This window comes from Dromiciops gliroides, chromosome 2 (genome assembly GCF_019393635.1).
Source record: "Dromiciops gliroides isolate mDroGli1 chromosome 2, mDroGli1.pri, whole genome shotgun sequence".
Classification (NCBI taxonomy): Eukaryota; Metazoa; Chordata; class Mammalia; order Microbiotheria; family Microbiotheriidae; genus Dromiciops; species Dromiciops gliroides.
This window is the reverse complement of record NC_057862.1, coordinates 557,034,908-557,058,593: the sequence shown is the minus strand read 5'-3', so window position 1 is coordinate 557,058,593 and position 23,686 is coordinate 557,034,908. Positions and strand designations below refer to the sequence as shown.

The following is a 23,686-nucleotide window of genomic DNA, read 5'->3' as shown; positions in this document are numbered from 1 at the left end:
AAAATAATTTTGACCTCGTAGATGATCAGAAAGAGCCTGGGGGTGACCCAGGCTTCCCCTAACCACACTTACTAACCCCTGACTTGAGCAGGAACTTTCCTAAGTGAAGTGGCACTGAAAGGGTCTATCTACTGGGCTACCTTTAACATGCAACACCCCAAACCAAACAAAAGCGGGAGTTTTACTTTCCATTTTAAACGAGTTCATTATGACAGTGAGATCACAAATCCCTTTAAGTAATTATTCAAAGACTCCGGTGACACAAATGAGGAGCAACAACGTAAAAGGGGACGGGTTCGACCCCCAGAGAAGATTCCGGAGGTTTCAATACCAGTGTGGACAGGATGGGGTCTCAATTGGGGGAATGGCCGACAAAAAAGTCCCTTTCTTTGCCCCTCCACAACGGCCAAATTCCTGAGCTGACAAGCAGGGCTAGGTCCCACAAAGAAATTCCCTAGACCGGAGCTACTACTCAGTGCAGGTCCCGAGCCAAGGCCGCGACCCTCCCGGGGCCTCCATCCCACCTGCGCCGCTCAATCAGGGGCGGGAGAGGGGAACAGCTGCGGCGCGGGGCACTTCGGGTCGAGGGGCTGCCGATGGGCCCCGCCTCATCTAACGGGAGCTCGAGTCGCTCAGGCGAGGCCTCCGCCAGAATGGCGGGGCGGGGAAGGGCGGCCCCCAGATCCCAGGCAGTCGCCTTCGTGGGGTAGCGCAGCGTGCTCCTACTCTGTCCCGCGCTGCCCAACGCTGAGTCCCGCCCTAGTCGGGCCGCCTCCCCCACTCAGTCGTCCTTTTCCCGCCGTGCTCTGCCGCGGCGGCCGCGTGGCGTCACTTCCCCCCGCTAGGCCCGAAGGTGGGCGGAAGTGCCTGCCCTCCGCCGCTGCTGCCGCCGCTTGTCTCTCTGGTTACGCTTTTTTTTTCTCGGGACCGGGCTTGCCGACTCAAAAAGCGCCCGGCCAACACCATGGGAGTTCCGGCTTTCTTTCGCTGGCTGAGCCGCAAGTACCCCTCCATCATCGTGAACTGTGTGGAGGAGAAGGTAAAAGGGGAGAGGGTCGTACGAGGCCCCTGCGGAGAGGCGGGGGGCTCCGGGCGTGACTAGGCCCTGCGTCTCCCGCCGTTCCTGTTCCGCCTGTTGTCGAGCCTGACTAGAGGCCCGCTGGCACCCCAGTCCTGACCGGCCCGCGTGGGAAGCCCCCCCCACCCCCTTTTGTGTAGGTCGCTAGAGAGTCCCCACCCCCCTTGGGGATTCCCCGCGCTGAAGACACGCGGTGGTGACTGCTAAGTTCCACGGGCGGGTTGCTCTGCTGTGGGTGAAGGGAGCGAGGCAGCGGGACGGCGAGAGAGGGGGTGGTCGGCAGCGTGCGTTGTCTCCGCGCTGCCTCTTTGGGGTCGGCCTCGGGGCTGAGTTCCACCCCCGTACCCCAACTCCTCCACCCCCGGCCACTTTCCGGTGTGCGCTTATTACTTCGTGGGGGAGGCTTGATTGTGGGAGCCGGGACTCTTCTGCTCCTTTCTCCCTGCGCGAGACTGCCCCGTTTTATCTTCCTTGCTGTGGACTTTTAATGTAAACAGTTGTGTGCTGAATAGTTTGCACCACTGGCCCGCCGAATCGGGGCTTTGTCATTTAAATTGTGGTAACAATGTTTGTGTTCATCTCGAGTTAAATTCCTCCCCCCCCCCAAATTACTAGTAATCTAAGCGCTATGCACCCCCACCCCACCCCAGTGCCTTGTAATCAATATGCAAAGTTAAAACAACAAATACCTTGCCGAAAAGATAGACCCTGAGTATCTCTCCCCCTCCCAAGTGGATAACAGTCTTTATCATCTCAAATCACGATTGGTCATTGCCTTGATCAGAGTTTTATGTGTTTCAGAGCTATCTTTGCAATGTTGTAGTTATTGTAGACAGGGTTCTTGGGTTCTGCTCAGTGTACACTGTATCAGTTCATACTTTCTTCCCAGGTTTCTTTGAAATGTATGCTTTCATCACTTATTAGTGAATGTTGATGACGTTCATACACCATAATGTGTTCGTCCATTACCCCAAAGATGGGCACCTTTTAAAGTTTGCACTACAAAAAGAGCTGCTATAATTATTATTCTTTAAACATGTGGGTCCTTTTCTTTTTCTTTTTTTTTTTTTTGATCTTTTGGGAGTTTGGCATCCCTTGGTCATACAGTTTAGTAACTTTGGGGGCTTGATTCCAAATTGCTTTCCAGAATGGCTGTACCAGTTAACAACTTCATCGACCATGCATTATTTTCATGAGTTTTTAGAAAGGTGTCTGCAACTTTTTCTTTAATGTTTTCGTGCAGACTGACTTAATCTCCCCCCTCCCCCAAATAATCTTAAAGAAAAATTAAATGAGGGAAAAATCTGATTTCCCTGAGATTTTGAAATTTCCTGCTGGAATTTTTTGGAATCTTCAACTTTCTGGGTAGGGGGAACTAAGCAGCCTCTCTTTCCTGTTCCCATTTTTTGATTTAGGTAACTTTGCATTGTAACATTGCATTTTTTTTCCTACAGTGATATTGTCAGATCTCATTAAAAAAGAAAAAATCTTTTCTTTGAAGTAAAGGCAGGAAAAACATTTCAATAGCTTTCTCTTTGAATAAAATTAGCATAGTAAATTGCTCTTTTTGCATTTTGAATTTTTAGAGGACCTCAATTTTAGTTTTTTCATTTCTTCCAGGACAGACCTCATCATATTTTAGCAGCATTGCCAAGATTACCTGTATTGTTCCTAAAAGAGGAAAGTCTCATATTTCATTGTTCTTTGAGTTAGAAAATCACCATATTCAGATAATTGCAAATTGATTCACTGGACTTGTCATGCTTATTATGCCAACATTGATTTATATATCAAAGTAGACTAAATTGAATTCAGGGTTGTGTAAGTTGGGATTGATGGTTGAATAAGAATTGGCTTAAACCTTGCAGTAAAATTAGAATTTAGAGCAGGACCCCAGAATGTTTCAACTCTTTCAAATTCCAGTAATTAATAAGAACATATTGAACACATTTGTGGAGAGCAGGTTAAGTAACTTTTAAAAATTGTGCTGTATGGCAGCTGTTACCCATGTCAGTGTCAGAACCATTAGTAAAAAGAGCCCCTCTCACCTGTCAGACCATGGCCCTTTCTGTTAGGTTGGAATAGGTCACTGAATTGCACTTCTGCACTTTTCACCACATACATTTCATTTGTTTCTTCTTCAGTTCCCCTACTTCACTTTTTCTTTCTTTCTTGTTATTTTCCAGACCCTGCTTTTGCCTATGCTAGTGACACTCAGTGAAAAAAGGTTATTGATTGATGTACTAGGTAATGGTGGCTGTTTTCTAGGAGTAACTGAAAGAAGGTATACAGAGGGGAATTGGTGGTATACATCAGGAAAAGCAGTTTGCTCTGGAATGTAAATCAGGAGAAGGCTTTGTGAAGGAGGTAAAACTTGAGACAGGATTTGGATTGTCACTGGGGAAAGGTTGAGGACCCCTTATCTAATTTTTTTTTGTAATCCAGAGAAGTCAGTGTATAGCACTATATTGGTTAGTATGATATAGGAGTGGAAATATTTAACCCTTGTCTGCCAGTTTTTTTCCCTTAAATTTGCTCAGCACTGTGCTAAATACTTTGGGAGATTAAAAAAGTTTGACAGTTCTTTCCTCAAGGGGCTTACCATCTGGTTGGGCATTTACATTTAGAACAATAAATACTTAAACAGTATACTATTGTGTTAAATTATATGGCATAGACTATAAGCATTAGGGACAGGGACTAGAGCTGTGATTTCATTGTTCTAGATGAGGAAACTCTTTTCTAGGGCAAGTTGGTATCTTCTTTGCAATTTAAAAATCTTACTGAGAATTACCTACAGCACCAGGATTAAATAACTTGCCCAGGGACAAGCAGCCAGAATATGACAGATTCTGCACTTGAACCCATATCTTCCAGTCTTAGCAGCCTGCTCTCTGGCCACTATGCCACTCTACTTTTCATTTTATAAGAACAGTATCAATAGCTCATATTTATATGTCTCTAAGTATTTTAAAGTTCTCCAAAAAAAATTGGGTTTTTTTTGGATGCCAACAACCTTTTGAGGATGACACTAAGTCCTATAAGAAATACTTTGCTTGAAGCTACCATGTTAGTTAAGTGCCTTAGGCAGAGTTAACCCAGATGTTCTTGACTTTTAAGGTCTTTGCCCTTTCCCTTCTACCACACTATTGCTCCAGTATAATGATTATGAACTTAGAAAAAGGAAATATTATCCCTAGAATCCTTGGGGATGTTTTCCATAAAGAAGTGGGGGCTTATGCTGAACTGTGGAGGGAGGATGGTTGATATTGGGATCCTTACTTTCCTTCTCTTACCCTAAGTTTGCACTGAAGGCTTTTTGTTATGGATATGGGAGATGTAGAAGATTGGGAAATGGAAAATCCCTAACCCCAAGGATCTTACATTCTATAAGATGAGACACCTCCCTGTTTCCTCAGGACTACCAGTGCCACAACTATCCTGCCTTTCCACCCTTTCAACTGTAAGTTGACCTTCTTCCTTCCTCACTTTTAATTGGCTATCAAATATTACTGATTCCTCTACAATGTCTCTCACTTTTCTTTTGATTTTTAGAGGCTCAGTTTCCTTACTAGTTAAATGGGGATAGTAATACTTGCCTTGTCTGCCTCACAAGATTTTTGTGGGGAAAGGAAGCTCTTAGGAAATTTAAAGTGCTTTAATAATATAAGAGATTGATGTTGCCCACCTAGGTTAAACCCTCTCATTTCACTAGCCTCAATTCAGCTATCCTCTTTCTTCTTCATTGTTACTTTTATGTAGATAAAACTTTAAAGTTTCCAGAATACTTTTACCTGTTACTTAACATGACCCATATAATGATACCTCTGAAATATTTATGGTCGATTTATTATTCTTTACTGATGGCAAACTAGAATCCAGGTGCTTCTAAGCTCTTATTTTTGTTTTTTTCTGATAGATTATGCTGGCTCACCTCACCAGTCTTAAACCTCCTGCTGGAATTTATTCCAGTCAAATGATCTTTTAAATGCTATTTTTTGTTTTAATATTTTGCTTTTTTTTATTCCGAACTTAACAGATACCAAATATGAATGTTTTCATGTACAAAATAGAAAACCTCATTTAATAACTTTTCTCTTAAAATTTATGAGTTTAACTGCTTAAAGTTAAATTTTATTCTCAGTTAACAGATATTTATTTTTGCTTCTTCCCATGTCCTTCCGCACTGGGAGGAAAAAAGAAAAACAAAATCATTGTAACATTCCCATGTTGGCTGTGTCCAAAAATGTTTCTTATTCTGAATGTTTAGTACACCACCTCTCTGAAAGGAAATAGATAGTGTGCTTTATTGGTCCTCTGAAATCATGGTTGTTAAGAATTCTTAAGTCTTTCAGAATTGTTCATTTTTGTAATGTTGTAGTATAAATTATGCTGCTTCTACTCACTTTGCTCTGCATCACTTCATAAAAGTTTTCCCGGGTTTCTCTGAACCACTTCTTTTTGTTGTTACTTAAAGCATAATATTATCCCATTACATACACATGTCATAATTTGTTCAGACATTTGCTCCCAAATGGGTAACCCCTTATTTTCCTATTTTTTTCCCCCATTATCAAAAAGAACTGCAATAAATATATTTTTCTCCTCTGGTCTCTTTTAGACATGGGCCTAGTATTGGTATTTTTTGGTCAAAGTGTATGCTCAGTGTATGTAGATTAAAAGTGTACATAAATTTTGGGGCATAGTTTTAAATTCCTTCCAAAATGGCTGGTCCAGTTCTCAGATGTACTAATACTGCATCAGTGTGTTTGTTTTTTATGCAATACCTTCAATGCTAGTCTTTTTGTGGGGAGGGCACTTTGCCAGTTTGATGGATGGAACCTCAAGGTTGCATTAATTTGCATTTCTCTAATTATTGGTGATTGGGAGCATTTTTCATATAACTGTAGGGAGTTGGATTTCTTTTTGAGTACTATTTTATAGCCTTTGACTGAGAGGGACATATGGATGTGACCCTCCACTGAGATGGAAAGTGCCCCCCCTTCGGCCTAGTGATCTGATCTCAAAGTCTTAAAGCCCTTTATAGCCCCCTATTTCTCTCCCTCTATTTTTTTCTAGAGAGGCAATAATGGGAAGCTACTATCCCCCCCCCCTTTCTAAATATAGGCATATCAACTTAAAAATTGTTTCAAAGAGTCTGCACCGAGACATTATGTAGACATGATAAAGTTGTTGCAGAAACTGAGAATGTTGCAAAATAAGTAATCGCTGAACATTCCAGGAGAATGATTTATTGCTGAACCCAATTACCGCATTTTGCTCAAATTAGATGTCTGTAAAAAGTATAAAAACTGCTTGATTTCTAATCCTGGTGTATCACACCTCCTGGTTGTCCCAGTGAGTGTGGTGCACCTTTCTTTCGAAAGAAATAAAATCAATGCTTCAGCCTCCTTTCTCCTCGAGTCTCTATTACAGGGGTCAGTGGGTGTACTTCCCATCCCACTCATGACCAATTGGGGAATGTCTAGTTTTTATAATTTTATATTTCATATGAATTGGAAATGAGATTTTTAACAAACTCATGTGTACAGATTTTCTCCATTAACTGTTTCCTTTTAGATTTTATTTTCACTGGATTTATGTAAAAACTTAAATTTTTTTATAACAAAATTTTTCTGTCTTTCATTATCCTCTCTATTCTTTGGTCATAAAGTCTTCCACTGTCTATGGATCCAAAAGATATAATTTCCTTGCTCTTCTAATTTGTTTATTATGTGACCTTTTAATGTGTAGGTCACATATCCATTTGGATATTACATTGGTATATGATGTTAGATGTTGGCTTTAACTTAATTTCTATCAGTTCTCATTCTATTTTCCCAGCAATTTTTTGTGAAATAGTGAGCCTTTTTGCCAAATAGCTCATGATTTTGAGTTTATCAAACAGTAGGTACTAGGTTCATTTGTTTCTCTACATTGTGTGTATTTAAAATAATGTTCCACTTCTCAAGCTCAAGCTTGAGAGAGCTCATTCTCTTTCTCTCTCTCTTTCTTTTTCTTGGAGAATTGTTCTGATGATTACCACTTTGTGTAGTATATAGTTTGAGATCTGGGATTTCAAGAAAAGCCCCTTCCCTCCAACTTTTTTTTTTCATTATTTTCCTTGAGATTTTTGATCTTCTATTCTTCCAGATAAATTTTATTATTTTTTTCTATCTCTGTGAAGCAATCCTTTGGTGGTTCAATTGGTGTTTCATTGAGTTAGCAAATTAATTTAGGTAGTATTGTCATTTTTATTATATTGACACTGACTGCCCATGAATAATTAATATTTCTTCAACTGTTTAGGTCTGTATTTACACAGAGTAGTGTTTTTTTGTACACAGAGTATTTTGTAGTTGTTTTTATAGAATTCCTCACTTTACCTCAGTAGGTAGACTCCTAAATATTTTATACATTCTGTAGTTATTTTAGATGCAGTTGTTATTCCTGCTAGGTTTTTTGGGTATATACAGAAATTTTGATTATGTGGATTTTTTTTTTTAAGTGAGGCAATTAGGGTTAAGTGACATGCCCAGGGTCACACAGCTAGTAAGTGTTAAGTGTCTGAGGCCGGATTTGAACTCAGGTACTCCTGACTCCAGGGCCAGTGCTCTATCCACTTCGCCACCTAGCTGCCCCTGATTATGTGGATTTAATATCCTGCAACTTTGCTGAAGTTGTTTCTATTAATTTGGGGGGGGGGGAGGCAGGGCAATGATGATTACAGCTAGTAAGTGTCAAGTGTTTGAAGCTGGATTTGAACTCAGGTCCTCCTGAATACAGGGCCAATACTCTATGCACTTCCCCACCTAACTACCCCATTTCTGTTAATTTTTAAAATTATTTTTTCTCTTAATGTTCTGCAGGTACCCATCTCATCTGTAGAAAGTGATAATTTTGGGTTTTTTGCCTATATTGCTATTACTAGCATTCCTAGCACTATATCAAATAGTAGTGGACTGGTTTACACCTTTGTTTTGCCCTGATCTTATTGGAAAGGATTCTAGTTTATTTCTGTTAGATACAGTGCTCTCTTGATTTTGGAGATAAACTGCTTGCCATATTAAAGGAAAGGTCCACTTATTCTTATGTTTTCCAGTGGTTTTCACAGAAGAGGGTGTTGTATTTCATAAAAACTTTTTCTGCATTTATAGTGTCATTTTTGTTAAAATGGCCACTTATGTTTATAGTTTCCCTAATATTTAACCAGTTTGGCATTCATTGTATAAATTCAACTTGGTTGTAGTATATAATCTTTGTATTGTGTTGTCATGATCTCTGCCAATATTTTATTTGCAATTTTTGCATCAATACTTATTTGAGATACCGGTCTATAGTTTTCTTCCTTTTAACTCTTTATGGTTTAGGTATCAAGACCATGCTTCTATCATAGAAGGAATTAGGAAGGATTATTTCTTTTCCTATATTTGCAAACATTTTGTATAAAATTAAAATTAATCTTTGGATGTTTGTTAGAATTCGCTTTTAAAAGCATGTAACTTTCAAAGTTCCCATTTTCTGTTTTAAATGGTATTTTCATCATGATAGTACAGCATAGAAAAATAAACATTTATGATTTATCATTTGCTACTGTGACTAAAGTAGAGCATGTGATACTCAGAAAAATGGAATAGCTAAGAAACATTGCCTTATAGTGAGGTAAATGAGTAGTGCAGGTATCATCCCTGTTTCATATATAAAGAAACAGACACAGATAAAATGATTGACTTGCCAAAACCCATACAGATAGTAAGAAGTAAATCCAAGGTCCCCACCCAGGTCTTCTGACTCAGTGATTTTCAGTACAGCACTATGATTACTTCATATCAGTAGAGATATCCTTAGATTCATAATATTAGTGTTAGAAGAAAGTTTAGAGATTTTCTAGTTCAGCCTTAATGTAGAAATTGCTTTTATATAATTTTTGACATTTATTTTTGCTGAATCTAATTTGAGGAAATATAAAAGGGATAAATATAAAATTTTACACTTAGTTTCAAAAATCAGTTTTGGTAGTGCAGAGGAAAATATGGCTGGATACAAGTTTACGTGGAGAAGATGTAGGCATGTTATTGGCCTACAAGCTCAGTATAAGTAAATCATGGCATATGCAAAGAACCGTGCCAGCAATTGGGGATGCAAGTACAAAGAATAAAACAATCCCTACTCAAAATGAACTTACATTCTAATTGGGGGGATATAAGAGGTATATATAAAAACAGCATAAATAGAAAGTTAGTAAACCTCAAAAATATAAAGGAGAGTAGAGGGAACAGGAGGTGAGAGTAGTAGTAGCATCCAGTGAACCTGAAAAGATAGGTTGGGGTTAGGGTTATACAGAAAACAAGAATTGATATTTTATCTTAGAGGCAATAAGAAGTCATTAGAGTAGGTTGAGTAGTGCAGTCAGATCTGTGCTTAAGAAAAATTACTTTGGCAGCAGTGAGTAAGATGTACTATAAAGGGGAGAGACTTTGAGAAGGAGAGATCAGTGAGGGGGAAATAATTTACGTGAGAGATGATGAAAGCCTGAACTAAGGTGTTTGCTGTATGAGTGGAGAGAAGGGATTGGTGCAAGAGATAGTGTGGGGGGGTAGAAACAGCAGCTTTGGTTCACTGACTGTTCTCCTGTCCAGAATGCTCTTCTCCACCCCTACCTCCTAGGCCTGGCTTCCTTCAGGACTCATATCAAATCGTACTTTTTGCAAGAAGCCTTTCCCTGTCAAGTCCCTCCTCCTACTCTCACCTGAGATTGCCTACTGTTTTTATTGTATACATTTTGTATGTACAAAATTGTTTGCATTTTGTTTCTACCATTAGTATGTGAGTTTGAGGGGCTTGGGGCCATAATTTTGCATTGGTTTTATCTAAAGCACTTCATATGGTGCTTAGCACATTTAATAAGTGCTTATTGACTTGATTGGAGATTTGGGTGAGAGAAAGTGAAGAGTCTAGGGTAATCAGAAGTTACAAACCTGAGACACTATAAGGATGGTGGTGCCTTCATAAGAAACAAGGAAATTTGTAAGAAGGGAAAATTGAGGGAGAAAGAGGAATAAATTAGTTTTAGATGATACGGAGTTTATGATATCTCCGGGACATCCAGTTTGAAATGGACAATAGGCAATGGTTGATGTGAGGCTGAATCTCAGGGGAGGTAAGGGAGTTAGATGGAAGTCATCTGTATATTGCTAATAGTTAAACCCACCAAATCTGAACATTACCAAGAGAGAGACAGAGTATAGCTGGAAAAGAGAAGACGCAGGACAGAACTTTGGGTTAAATAAAAGGTTAGGGGGTTTGATATTGTTGATGAGCCAGCAAAAGAGACTAATAAGGGTGGTCAGACAGATACATAAGATATAAACAAAGAGAAATATCATGAAAACCCAGAGAAGAGAGTATTTAGGAATAGGGGGTGGTCAGCAGTGTCAAATGTAGTTAGGTGGCACAGTAGATAGAGCACTGGGCCTAGAGTCAAGAAGACCTGAGTTCAAATCCAGCTACAGACACTTACTAGCTGTGTGACTCTGGGCAAGTCACTTAACCTTTATTTTTCTCAATTTCCTGAACTGTAAAATGGAGATAATAATAGCACCTACCTTCCAGGGTTGTTGTGAGGATCAAATAAAATAATACTTGTGAAGCAATTGATTAGCAAACACTGGCAAACACTAGATTGTGCTATATAAAATGCTTGTACCCTTTCCTTCCTCTTCCTTTTCTCCCTTTCCCCTTCTTCAAGTTAAGAAGGTTTTGGTCTGAGAAAAGACTATTAAATTTGGCAATTAGAGATCATTACTAACTTTGGACTAACAGTTTAGTGATGCTTGAAACTGAATTGCAAAGGTTTGAGAAGAATAAATGAGTAGAGAAAGTAATTCTCAAAAACTTATTGAAAGAGTTTGACTTGGGGTGGGAGGAGAGATATTAATGATAGTTTAAAAGGTGTTTAAGGTGTTTTTTTTCTCCCCCTCCAAGATGAGGGAGTGGGACTTGTATCTTTGAAGGCATTAGAGAAGGAATTAGTTAATAGGGAGAACTAAAGATTTGGGTGTGGGGGTGTGATTAAGGATGAGATCTGCTGGAGAAGATGGGAGGGCATGGAATCACGTGTATATGTGAAGGAGTTGACTTTAGCCACACTGTAGTCAGAGTCTGGGATAAAGGAAAATGGAATGGGAGATGATGATACAACTAGTTGGCATAGTAGATACGGTGCTGGACTTGGAGTCAGGAAGACCTCAGTTTGAGTTCTGCCTTAGGCACTTATTAGCTATGTGATTCTGGTCCATCACTTACCCTTTATTTACCTGTGTTTCCAGAATCAAATGAAATAATTAAAGTGCTTTGTAACACTTAAAATGTTATATCAATTCTAGCTATTATTATTTTAAAGAGTTCAGAGAGGAAGAGATGGGAAAAGAGGGAGCTTCATTTTTTTCAAGGTCCTCAGCTGAGGGGCTAGTGTGATTGGCTAATGTCAGAAAGTTTGGAATAGCTTTGGGGGTAGCCAGGCAATAAAATAGAGTCAGGCACTGTGATAAGCACCTTGGATTTAAAAAAAAAAAAAAGGCAAAAGACTCTTTGTTCTTGAGGAACTTACAAAATTAATAAGGGGGAGACAACATGAAAAAAACCTATACAAAACAAGAGATAGGAAAAAATGGAGAGAATCAATAGAGGGAAAGCACAAGCATTAAAGGAGATAAGGTAAAGCTTCTCATAGATGATGATATTTTAGCTAGGACTTTGAATGAAACCAGGGAAGCCAGGAGGGAAAAGTGTTTCAGACATGGGGGACAGGCAGTGAAAATGCCTAGAGTTGGGAGATGGAGCACTTTGAGGGAACCAGATTATGAAAGGCTTTGAATGTCAAATGTGATATTATATTTGGTCCTATATATAGGTCAGGGCTTGTTAAACTTTTTCTACTTGTAACCCCTTTTCTCCCAAGAAATTTATATATGTATATATATAAAGAGAGAGAGAGAGAGAGAGTGTGTGTGTGTGTGTGTGTGTGTGTGTGTGTATGTATGGTATACAGGTTTATAAAATAGGTTTACATAATCTTTTAATGTTTCCAAATTTTTCAAGAAACCCTCATTCAGTTACATGACCCCATATGGGGTTTAAGAAGCTAGGCTGTAGGTAATAGGAAGCCACTAGCATGAGTAGGTGGGTGACTTGGTTGGATTCTTGCTTTGACAACTGAGCAGAGGATGGATTGAACTGGGGAGAGACTTGTAGCAGGGAGATCAAATCAGTACTGTTTCAATAGTCCTTGCATGAAAACTGGATCAGAGCAGTAGTATTGTCAGAGGAGAGAAAGGAGTATATACATGACATGGTAGAAGATACAATAATCTGGTCTTTGCAATAGATTCATATGAGGAGTGAGAGAGAGTAATGAGTCAGTGATGACCTAAGATGTGTGTCTAGGTGACTGTAAGGATGGTGGTGCCCTCAACAGTAATAGGGAAGTTTGGAAGAGGGAGGGGTTTGGGAGCAATGATAATGAATTCAGTTTTGGACCTGTTGAGTTAAGAAGTCTACAGGAAATTCCAGTTCAAGATGTCCAATAAGCGGTTGGAAATTTGAGACTAGAGATCCACAGAAAGGTTGGAGCTAGATAAATAGATTTGAGAATCATTAGTTTAGAGATGATGATTTAATTCATGGGAGCTGATGAGATTACCCAGTGAAATTGTATAGGGTGAGAAAAGGTCCAGCACTGAGCCTTGGGGGACATTTGTTACCAGGCATGACCTGGATGAATATCTAGTAAAGGAGTATGAGAAGTGGTCAGATAGCTAGGAGGAAAACTAGGAGAGAGCAGTGTCATGAAAACCTAGTAAGAAGAGAGTATCAAGAAGAGGGAGATAAACAGTGTCAGACTGCAGAGAGGTTGAGAAAAATGAAAAAAAGGCCATTAGATTTGTCAATCAAGAGATCAGTAATTTTGGCGACAGCAGTTTCAGTTAAATGATGAAGTCAGAAACCAAATTGCAGAGTTAAAAAAAGGAGTGAGAGGAAAGAAAGTGGAGTTATTAGATGCTTAGATAGATGGATAGATGGAGGTTAGCCATAAAAGTCAGAAGAGATGAGGGATTATAGCCAGAGGGTCTCAATCAAGTGAGTTTTTTTGACCATGGGGAAGGTATGGGCAAATGCAAAGTTCAAAGCACTATGTAAATGCTAATTACTATTATTATTAGGCAGTTATTAGTTTGCTTTTAGAGAAAAGATGTCTAAATGTGATCTAACACAGTCTCCTCTTACTCTGTTCTGGCTCCTACTCATTGTATGTATCTTTTTTTTTTAATCATAAAAGTATTTTATTATTTTCCAATTATATGTAAAGATAGTTTTCAACATTTGTTTTTTGTTCCACATTTTTCTTCCACCCTCCCCCAAGGTGGAAAGCAATCTGATACATTAAACATATTTCTGCATTAGTCCATTGTATGTATCTTGATAGACTGATTTGATTGCTGTTGGTTCATGTCATAGTCATGGTAGCCTACATTTTTTTTTTTTTTTGGTGAGGCAATGGGGTTAAGTGATTTGCCCAGGGTCACACAGCTAATAAGTGTCAAGTGTCTGAGGCTGGCTTTGAACTCAGGTCCTCCTGAATCCAGGGCCAGTGCTTTATCCACTGTGCCACCTAGCTGCCCCGGTAGCCTACATTTAAAAAATTCCCACCTTCCCTTCCCCCCCCCCCCATGTGGTTGGTTAGACAAATTCCATACATTTCACTTAGAAGAGTTTGTAATATTCCAGGACTTGATGCAGGGAGAAGGATGGCTGTTTTCTTTTGTTTGGATGTGGGCAGAATGTTTTTGATGGCATCTTAGGTGAATCTCTAGTTTCCCCTTTAATAACTCATTTGATGTCAGTACTCAGTAGAAGTCTAGAAAAAACTGACTGCAGGTCAGATTTAAGGTGAGTCTTGAAGAAAGCCAGGTGATGGAGACTCATCTCTAGCACATTCTAGGAATGGAGGACAGCTAGTGAAAAGGCAGAGAATGTTATGTGCAAGGAACAGTGAGTAGGCCAGTGTTCATGGATCACTCTGTGTGTTGGGAGATGAGGGCATTGGGGAGAGTAACTAAGACTGGAGGAGTATAACGGAGGTAGGTTTTAGATATCAAAAATAGGCTTTAGGGGGCAGCTAGGTGGCGCAGTGGATAGTAGAGCACTGGCCCTGGAGTCAGGAGTACCTGAGTTCAAATTCGGCCTCTGACACTTAACACTTAATAGCTGTGTGACCCTGAGCAAGTCACTTAACCTCAATTGCCTCACCAAAAAAAAAATAGGCTTTATATTTGATTTTGTAGTTAATAGGGAGCCGTTGGAGTTTATTGAGGAGTGACCTTGCACTTAAGATAACTGACAGTTTGAGTGGAGGATAGATAGATTGGCCCTCCAGCCCAAGTTTCTCCGCACTCCAAACAGAAGACTGTTATAATTGCCCAGGTGTAAGATGATCAAAAAAGAACATATATGCACAACAGTTCTGTGAGTTAGGTGCTATACTGCGAGGTAGAGACTATTATATACTCATTTTGCAGATAGGGAAACTGAGGCTGGGTTGGTTGAGTGACTTGCCTGGGGGGTGGGGAAGGTTGGTCATACTGCAAGTAGGAGTCTGAGGCAGAATTGAAGAGTCAGGTCTTTGTGAATCCAAGTCCAAAGCTCTATGCCCTGCACCACTTATACACACTAAAGTGTTAAACTAACCAGAATTTTCATGACCTTGAAAAGCTTTTAGTCATCTCATCTTCAAAATTAGCCTGCTTTATATCCCCCATATTTGGGGGGGGGGAGGAAAATAAAACAAAGACTTTACTTTGATCTTCTTCTTCTCAGCAAAATATAAGATCATAGCAGTTAGAAAAGGTCTTAGAGATCATCTTTTTTTTTTTTTTTTTTTTGGTGGGGCAATGGGGGTTAAGTGACTTGCCCAGGGTCACACAGCTAGTAAGTGTCAAGTGTCTGAGGCCGAATTTGAACTCAGGTACTCCTGAATCCAGGGCCGGTGCTTTATCCAGAGATCATCTTTCCAACCCTCTGATTTTACAGATGAGGAAGCAGAGGTACAAAGAGGTTCTTTCTTTCTTTTTTTTTTTTTAAGTGAGGCAATTGGGGTTAAGTGACTTGCCCAGGGTCACACAGCTAGTAAGTGTTAAGTGTCAGAGGCCGGATTTGAACTCAGGTTCTCCTGACTCCAGGGCCGGTGCTCTATCCACTGCGCCACCTAGCTGCCCCGAGGTTATTTCTTAAGATGACAGCAATACAAGTAATAGAGTTAGAATTTGAGCTTGAGTCCTCTTGACTCCAAATCCAGTTCTCTTTATACTAGGGCTTCTTAAACTTGAGTGAGTATGTGTTCATGACCAGAGTAGCTTCAGGGTGGTGGGTGGCTAGGTCTTGCAGTGGATTGAGCACTGGCCCTGAAGTTCAGACTCACTGCAGACACTTATTAATTTTGTGACCGTGGTCAAGTAATTTAATGCCAATTGCCTTTAAAATATCCAGGGCTATCTCCGGTTCTGAGATATCTATATATCTATCTATATCTATATCTGCCATCTTGGTTGGTACTGGACCAAGATGGCTCTGGAGGAAAAAGTGAGGTTGGTGACCCTTTCTAGCCCTCCCTCACTTATATCCACTTTACTGCAAGTCATGATATCACTCTGATATCATGGTCCTCTTCAAGAAAGAAGGACAAACAACAACAACAGCAGCTGCTGGGAGGTATAATTTTTGTATGTTTTTGTTTTCTTGTTTTTTGCCCATAGTAATTCTTAGAGTGATGATCAAATGAGATAAAGTGTAAAGCACTTAGCAAACCTTAAAACACTGTATAGGGGGCAGGCAGCTAGGTGGTGCAGTGGATAGAGCACTGGCCCTGGATTCAGGAGGACCTGAGTTCAAATACGGCCTCAGACACTTGATACTTAGTAGCTGTGTGACCCTGGGCAAGTCACTTAACCCTCATTGCCCAGCCAAAAAAACCAAACAACAACAACAAAAAACCCCCAACAAAACAAAGCACTATATAAATGCTAGCCATTATTAAATCCTATTTATTGATTGATTGATTTTTTGTTGTTAAAACCATCCACTGAGTTTTGTGGAGTGTGGGTATATTCCATTAAAAGAATGTAATTTTTTTGGGGGGGAGGCAGGGTGGGGCAATGAGGGTTAAGTGACTTGCCCAGGATCACACAGCTAGTAAGTGTCAAATGGCTGAGGCTGGATTTGAACTCAGTTCTTCCTGAATCCAGGGCCGGTGCTTTATCCACTCCATCACCTAGCTGTCCCCCCTAAAGGAATGTAATTTATAGAAAGAAAGCCAATGGAATTAAATAAAATCAAGTCAACAAACATTTATTATTATCTAAATCAGTGTAAGAATCTTAAAATGTAATTAGGCAACTCTATCTTTATCATTAGAAATTAAAAACCAGATGAAATGCAAAATGGATGATTTTTATTACATTAAATTTAAAAGTTTTTGTACAAACAGAAGCAATGCATCCAAAATTAGAAGGGAGGCAGAAAGCTGGGAAACAATTTTTATAGCCAGTACTTCTGATAAAGGCCTCATTTCTAAAATATATCTGGAACTAAATCAAATTTATAAGAATCCAAGTCATTCCCCAATAGAGAAATGGTCAAAGGATATGAACAGGCAGTTTTCTGATGAAGAAATCAAAGCTATCTATTGCCATATGAAAAAATGCTCTAAATCACTATTGATTTAGAGAAATGCAAATTAAAACAACTCTTGAGGTACCACCTCACACCTAGCAGATTGGCTAATATGACAAAAAAGGAAAATAATAAATGTTGGAGAAGCTGTGGAAAAATTGGAACACTAATGCATTGTTGGAGTTGTGAACTGATCCAGTCATTCTGGAGAACAATTTGGAATTATGCCCAAAGAGCTGTAAAGCTGTGCACACCCAGATCATAAAAAAGGGAAAAGGACCCACATGTAGGAAAATATTTATAGCTTCTTTTTTTGTGATAGCAAGGAATTGGAAATTATGGGGATGTCCATCAATTGGGGAATGGCTGAATAAGTTGTGGTTTATGAATGTAATGGAATTCTATTGTGCTGTAAGAAACGATGAGCAGGAGGAATTCAGAGAAACCTGGAAGGACTTGAATGAACTGATGATGAGTGAGATGAGGAGAACCAGGAGAACATGGTACACAGTATCATCAACATTATGTGTTGATCAACTGTGATAGACTTGATTCTTCTTAGCAATACAATGGTACAAGATAGTTCCAAAGGACTCATGATGGAAAAGGCTCTCCAAATCCAGAAAAAAAAGAACTGTGGAGTATGGATGCTGACCCACAGTTTAACAGTTGAACTATACTATTTCTTTTGTTTTTGGTGCTGTTGTTTTTCTTTTTTGAGGTTTTTCTTTTTTGGTCTGATTCTTCTCTTATAACATGACTAATGCAGAAATATGTTTAATGTTATTGTACATATATAACATCAGATTACTTGCTGTCTTGGGGAGGGGAGGGAGGGAGAAAAATTTGAAACTAGAAATCTTATAAAAACAAATGTTGAAAACTGTCTCTACATGTAACTAGAAAATAATAAAATAGTTTTATAATTTAAAAAATTTAGAAAATAAAAAAATAAGTAATATATAATTAAAAAAAATTCTACACTCTTAGGAGATGTCAAAGAAAGCTAAGGACAACAAAAAGGAATTTGTTTTTAGTTATAAGATGGATTACTTCAGTAGTTTAAGGATATATAATTTATTTATGTGAGGATCTATAGCTGTAGGCTTTCTCTGTATTGCCCCAGAAAGTTCATCCTGTAGCCTTTCCTTTCCCTCTGACTGACTGGTTCCTCTCAGAATGTCCAAAAGGAAAAGGCTCAATTTGGCCATGTCTCTGTTCTTCTCCAGGCAGCATTCCTGACTCTCATACTTCTGCAATGTCCTTGTACTAGGTACCTTTATCTCTTCTTCCCTCTTTCAGGTTCCTTTTATGTGCTCTATTCAGCCATTAAAATGTAAATTCCTTAAAGGAGTTGGTCAGTACATCTTTTTGCTTGCATTTGTAGTCACATTTTTTTATTCACATTCATATTTGAAAACATTTTAAAATTTAAAATATTTTCTCAACTTTGTATTGTTAAAATATTCAGAATACATTTTGTTATAAATAAAACAATTTTTGTTTTTGATAATTATTTTTCTACACCCTGACCAAAATATCCCTCATTCCGTGTTTAGTTTATTCTACTTTCTAATGATTTTGTAGGTGTTTACTTTAGTGAATGATGGTAAATAAAATAACCAACTCGTTATTCAATTTTTTTATGTCAAAAGTAAAATTCTTTTTAAAAACTATTTCATTTTTATTGATATTTTTGTTTTTACATTACCTTTATATCCCAATATCTCTCTCTCTCAGAGAGCCATTACCTAAAACAAAGCCCCCCAAAAGGGAGAAGTGAGTAAAGCAAATCAGCAATACTAACCAGTACATCAGCTAAACCTAACATTATATGCAGTGTTCCATGCTGTAGTGGCAGAGAGCCAAACCTCTGTATGAATGTTAGAGATTTTTCCATTTGGGGATTCTGAGCTTTTGTGATTATATTAATAACTTTTTGTGTAATATAAACTATCAAATGGAGAGAAAAGGGACCATTTGGACTTGAGGGCCATTACATTGCCCTAATTAAATCTCAAGAGCTAATTAAATCTCCAGAGAGAGAAAGGGGTGGAGAAGAGAGGGTAGTGAGTAGAAGAAAGATCATGCCCTCCCTATTTTCTCTAATTTATGGAGTTTATATTAGATGAAAAGTTATTAATAAAATCATAATAGCTTAGAGCCCCTAGTTAGGAAAATTCTTAACATTCCAACAGTGGCTTGGCTCTCTACCCTCATTAAGATTTTTATTTATCTCTAGCTAACCATAGGCTCTTTAAATTTGAGGCAAAAAGCAAGACTTTGGACACATTTAAGTAAAATAAATGAGCAGAATACATTACAGTATTTCTTACTGAATGTGCATGGAGAGAGGAGGTTGAGCAAAGAGCAGTACTTGAAGAAGTGGGTAAAACCTGTAGTCCCCTATCTCTACAAAGAAAGAATGGAGCTGCATTCTCATATTTCTTTGGAGTCATCCTTGATCATTGTAATTTCATGGTATTCATTTTCAGTTTTTTCTTTTTGTATACATTATTTTAGTTTTGACTGTATAGTTAGCCAGTTTCATTACATATTATCAAATCTCTTGTCTTTTATTGTTACCCCTTATCCCTTGGCAAACCCTAACCTTACTGAATTGCTCCTAATAAGATTTTACTAAATAGAACTTGAAGGAAGTCATACAAGACTTGGTTCACAACAAATTTATGTTATTGTAATCTGTTAGATTCTTTAATGCAAGACAGTTATTTAGTCCTTTCTAATTAATTTCCTGTCTTACTCCTCATAGTCTGTTCTTTTTTCCCCCTCAAAATGTTCACACTTCTTTTCTCTTATCCAGCTGAGGATCTCAAGAAAATTAAGGCCATTTTCTGTAAGTCCCCTCATCTTCCTGTCTCAAAGTCTCATAATTCCTTAGTTAGCATATACATTTTTCTTTACTCCAGCCTTCCTGCAAAGGCTAACTCCAATATATGCCCTTAAACTCATCCCTTCCCATAATCTCAAGCCGATTGTAACCTCGATCATCCCTCCCAGTTTTTGCACTTCACTCTTTCACTATCTACTAGTTCTATCTATAACATATTCCAATATGCCACAGTCCCCCCATCCTTCATTAAACCCTACTGTTCTTCAAGCTATTATCCTATAACTCTGAGTCATCACTTAGGCAAACTTCTAGGAGAAGCTATCTCAACTCATTGTCTTAATTTGCTCTCCTTTTACACAGTACTTAAGGAATGTTGTTAATGTTAAACAGTGTTATTGTTTAACTGACATTGCTTTGTCTATAGTTACCAAAAATCTCTTAATTTTCAAAAACACATGTCTTAGTTTTTATCCTTTTTGACCTTTCTATTGTCTTTGACATGTCGCAGATGAGGTGGAACTAAGATGGTGTAGTAAAGAAGTACTTAGCCAAACTCTTATAAATTCCCCTCCAAATAACTTTAAAATAATGTCTCAAATTGAATTCTGGAATGGCAGAACCAACAGTCGTTTGGGTGAGATTTTCTAGCCCAAGACAACTTAGGAGGTTGATGAGAAAGGTCTGTCTCGTCAGGGTGGTGGTCAGCTGGGCCTGGAGCACAGGGAAGACATGGTCATGCCCTGGCAAGCCAGCAGTGGGCTTTGGAGGCAGCAGCAGCATCTTTGGGAACTCTCAACTCATAGACAGTGAGGGACTTGGTGGGGGTCAGAAGGAGATTGCAGATGATATTTTACTCTCATTGGGTTCAAGAGCCTTTGCATTACCCATACAGAACCATAAGTAACAGTCCCAGGGCTAAAAGGAGCAATAGCACTTGCAGCTATAGGACTGAGAGAAGTACTTGTGGTTGCTTGTGGGGGAATAGGGAGGACCCTGATCTCAGTTCCAAGCCAGAGGGAAGCAGTAGCAATTGTGGTTGCAGGAGAGCAGGGCACCTGATCACAGTCCAGGGCCAGGAGGAGTACTTATGTTGGTGGCTGTAGGAGAATAAGGTCCCTTCCTGGGTAAAGACAAGAACATAAGCCAGGAAAGCAGTAACCATATCTCTCCTTAGATCACTGTATCTTGGAAGAAATAAAAACTGACAAAACTGTGTGTATGTGTGTGTGTGTGTGGGGGGGTTCTCTCCCCCCCAGCCCTTGAAAATAGCAGTAAAAAATGGCCTGAAGCTTGGGACATTGCCCCCACCACCCTGGGAACAGAGTCCAACTTTAACATGAAGTTAAAAGTAAAGAAATAGGCTAGGAAAAAAATGAACAAACAACAACAAAAAAAGACCCTGACCATAGAAAGTTATTGCGTGATAGGGAAGATTAAGACAGAAACTCAGAACACATATGAGGTCAAAACAGCTACACGCAGAGCCTCAAAGAAAAATGCGAATTGGTCACAGGCCCAATAAGAATGCCTGGAAGCTCTCCAAAAAGATTTTAAAACTCAAATGAGAGAATGGAGCAAAAATTGGGAAAAGAAATGAGTTAATGCAGAGAAATTATGAAAAGAAGGTCAACAGCTTTGTAAAGGAAGCACTGAAGAAAATAACACTTCAGAAACCCAGACTTGGCCAAATGGTAAAAGGGCCACAAAAATCCATCAAAGAGAACTCTCTTAAAAGGAGAATTGGCCAAATGGATAAAGAAATATATAAGTTCACTAAAGGAAAGAGTTCCTTAAAATTTATTACTGGTCATGAGGAAGCTAATGATTCTATGAGACATCAAGAAACAATAAAACAAAATCAAAAGAATGAAAAACACAAAAATTTGAAATATCTTGTAAAAACAACTGACATGGAAAATAGATTAAGCAGAGGTGATTTAAGAATTATTGGACTGGGGGCAGCTAGGTGGCGCAATGGATAAAGCACTGGCCCAGGATTCAGGAGGACCTGAGTTAAAATCTGGCTTCAGACACTTGACACTTACTAGCTGTGTGACCCTGGGCAAGTCACTTAACCCTCATTGCCCTGCCAAAAGAAAAAAAAAAAGAATTATTGGGCTACCTGAAATCCATGATCACAAAAAAAGCCTAGACCATTTATATATTTATTCATTTATTCTTTCATTCATTTATTTTAAATTTTTATTTTTTTGTGGGGCAATGAGAGCTAAGTGCCCTGCCCAGGGTCACACAACTAGTACGAGTCAAGTGTCTGAGGCTGGGTTTGAACTCAGGTTCTCCTGAATTCAGGGCTGATGCTTTATCCAATGTGCCACCTAGCTGCCCCCAGACCTTATATTTTTAAGAATTGTCAGGGTGAATAGCTTTGATATTCTAGAACCAGAGGGCAAAATAGAAATTGAAAGAATACATTGATCACCTCCTGAAAGAGAATTCCCAAAATGAAAACTCAGAAATATAAGCAAATTCCAGAGCCCCCAGGTCAAGGAGAAAATATTCAAGAAATGATTTAAATATTGGGGAGTCTCAGGATTATAAAAAAAATTAGCAGCTTCCACATTAAAGCTTTGAAGGGCTTAGAATATGATATTCTGGGGGAAAATGGAGCTAGGATTACAACCTCTCCAAAATTGAGTTTAATCCTTTGGGGGGGGATGGGGGGGGAGGAGATGGATAGTTAATGAAATAGTGAACTTTCTTTTTCTTTTTTTTCTTTTTCTTTTCTTTTCTTTTTTAAAAATTTCTTTTTTTCCTAATTAAAAGTTGAAGTTGTGAGTTCCAAATTCTATCCCTCTCTTATTCAATCCCTCATTATCCTCCCCCCTCCTTGAGGCAACAAGCAACCAGATATAGGTTATACATGTGCAATTATGTAAAACATTACCACATTAGTCATTTTATACAAAGAGACTAAAGTAAAAAAAACAAAAGAAAAATCACAAAACAGCATGCTTCAGTCTGTGCTCAATCAACACCAGTTCTTTCTCTGGAGGTGGATAGTATGTTTCACCATTAGTCCGTTGTAATTGTCTTGCATCATTGTATTGCTAAGAATAGTTAAGTCATTCACAATTGCTCATAGAACAATAATGCTGTCACTGCACAGTGTTCTCCTAGTTCTGCTCACTCCACTATATATCAGTTCATATGAGTCTTTCCAGGTTTTTCTGAAATCATCTCGCTTGTCATTTCTTATAGCACAATGATATTCCATTATAATCATATAGCACAGCTTGTTTAGTTATTCCCCAATTGATGGGCATTCCTTGGATTTCCAATTCTTAGCCACCACAAAGAATTTCTATTAATATTTTTTGTACAATTTTTTTATTTTTATTTTTCACAGTTACTATTGTTAACTGTTTCCCTCCATCCTCTTCCCTTACCCATGATCTTTACTCTATCTTCTTTCACCCTGTCCCTCCTCAAAAGGGATTTGCTTCTGACTGCCCCCCTTCCCCAATCTGCTCTCCCTTTTACCCCCTCCTTCCTTATCCCCTTCCCCTCCTACTTTCTTGCAGGGTTAGATAGATTACTCCACCCAGTTGAGTATGTAAATCCCTCCTTAAGCCAAGTCTGATGATATTAATGTCTTTGAGCCAGTTTTGATGAGTGTAAGGCTCATTCACTGCCCTGCTCCCCCCCCCCCCATTTCTCCCCCTCACACCCCCCTCCCACTCTATAAATCCTTTCCTGTTTCTTTCCTGTGGAATTTCACCCCATTCCACCTCTCCCTTTCCCCTTCCCCCAGTGCAGTCCTCTCATCCCTCAATTTTACCCATAAGGTGTCATCAAGGGCAGCTAGGTGACACAGTGGACAAAGTACCCACCCAGTAGTACCCAAACCCAAATCCGGCCCCACAAGACACTTACCCTTTGCTCGACCCTCGGCATGTCACCCAACTCTGACCACCCCACCAAAAAAAAAAAAGATAACAAAAATAATTGCTTTACAGATATCATCCCTTCATAATAAATTCCCACCTGTGTCCTCTATCTAAATTTAT

General features: G+C 39.0%; 1 protein-coding gene across 6 annotated transcripts in view; it reads left to right on the top strand.

Moving 5' to 3' along the window:
* The first annotated feature begins 852 nt into the window (after positions 1–852).
* XRN2 (5'-3' exoribonuclease 2) overlaps positions 853–23,686 on the top strand; it is a 110,159-nt gene continuing 87,325 nt past the window's right edge. For 4 of the 6 annotated variants that reach the window (XM_043986627.1, XM_043986630.1, XM_043986628.1 and 1 more), the window contains exon 1: positions 853–1,039. In XM_043986627.1, coding sequence (XP_043842562.1) covers positions 965–1,039 — 75 coding nt within the window. In that variant the 5' untranslated portion in view covers positions 853–964. Of the gene's footprint in view, positions 1,040–4,380; positions 4,542–23,686 lie in introns of all 6 variants that reach the window. The other 2 variants (XM_043986629.1, XM_043986632.1) reach the window with 2 other exon arrangements.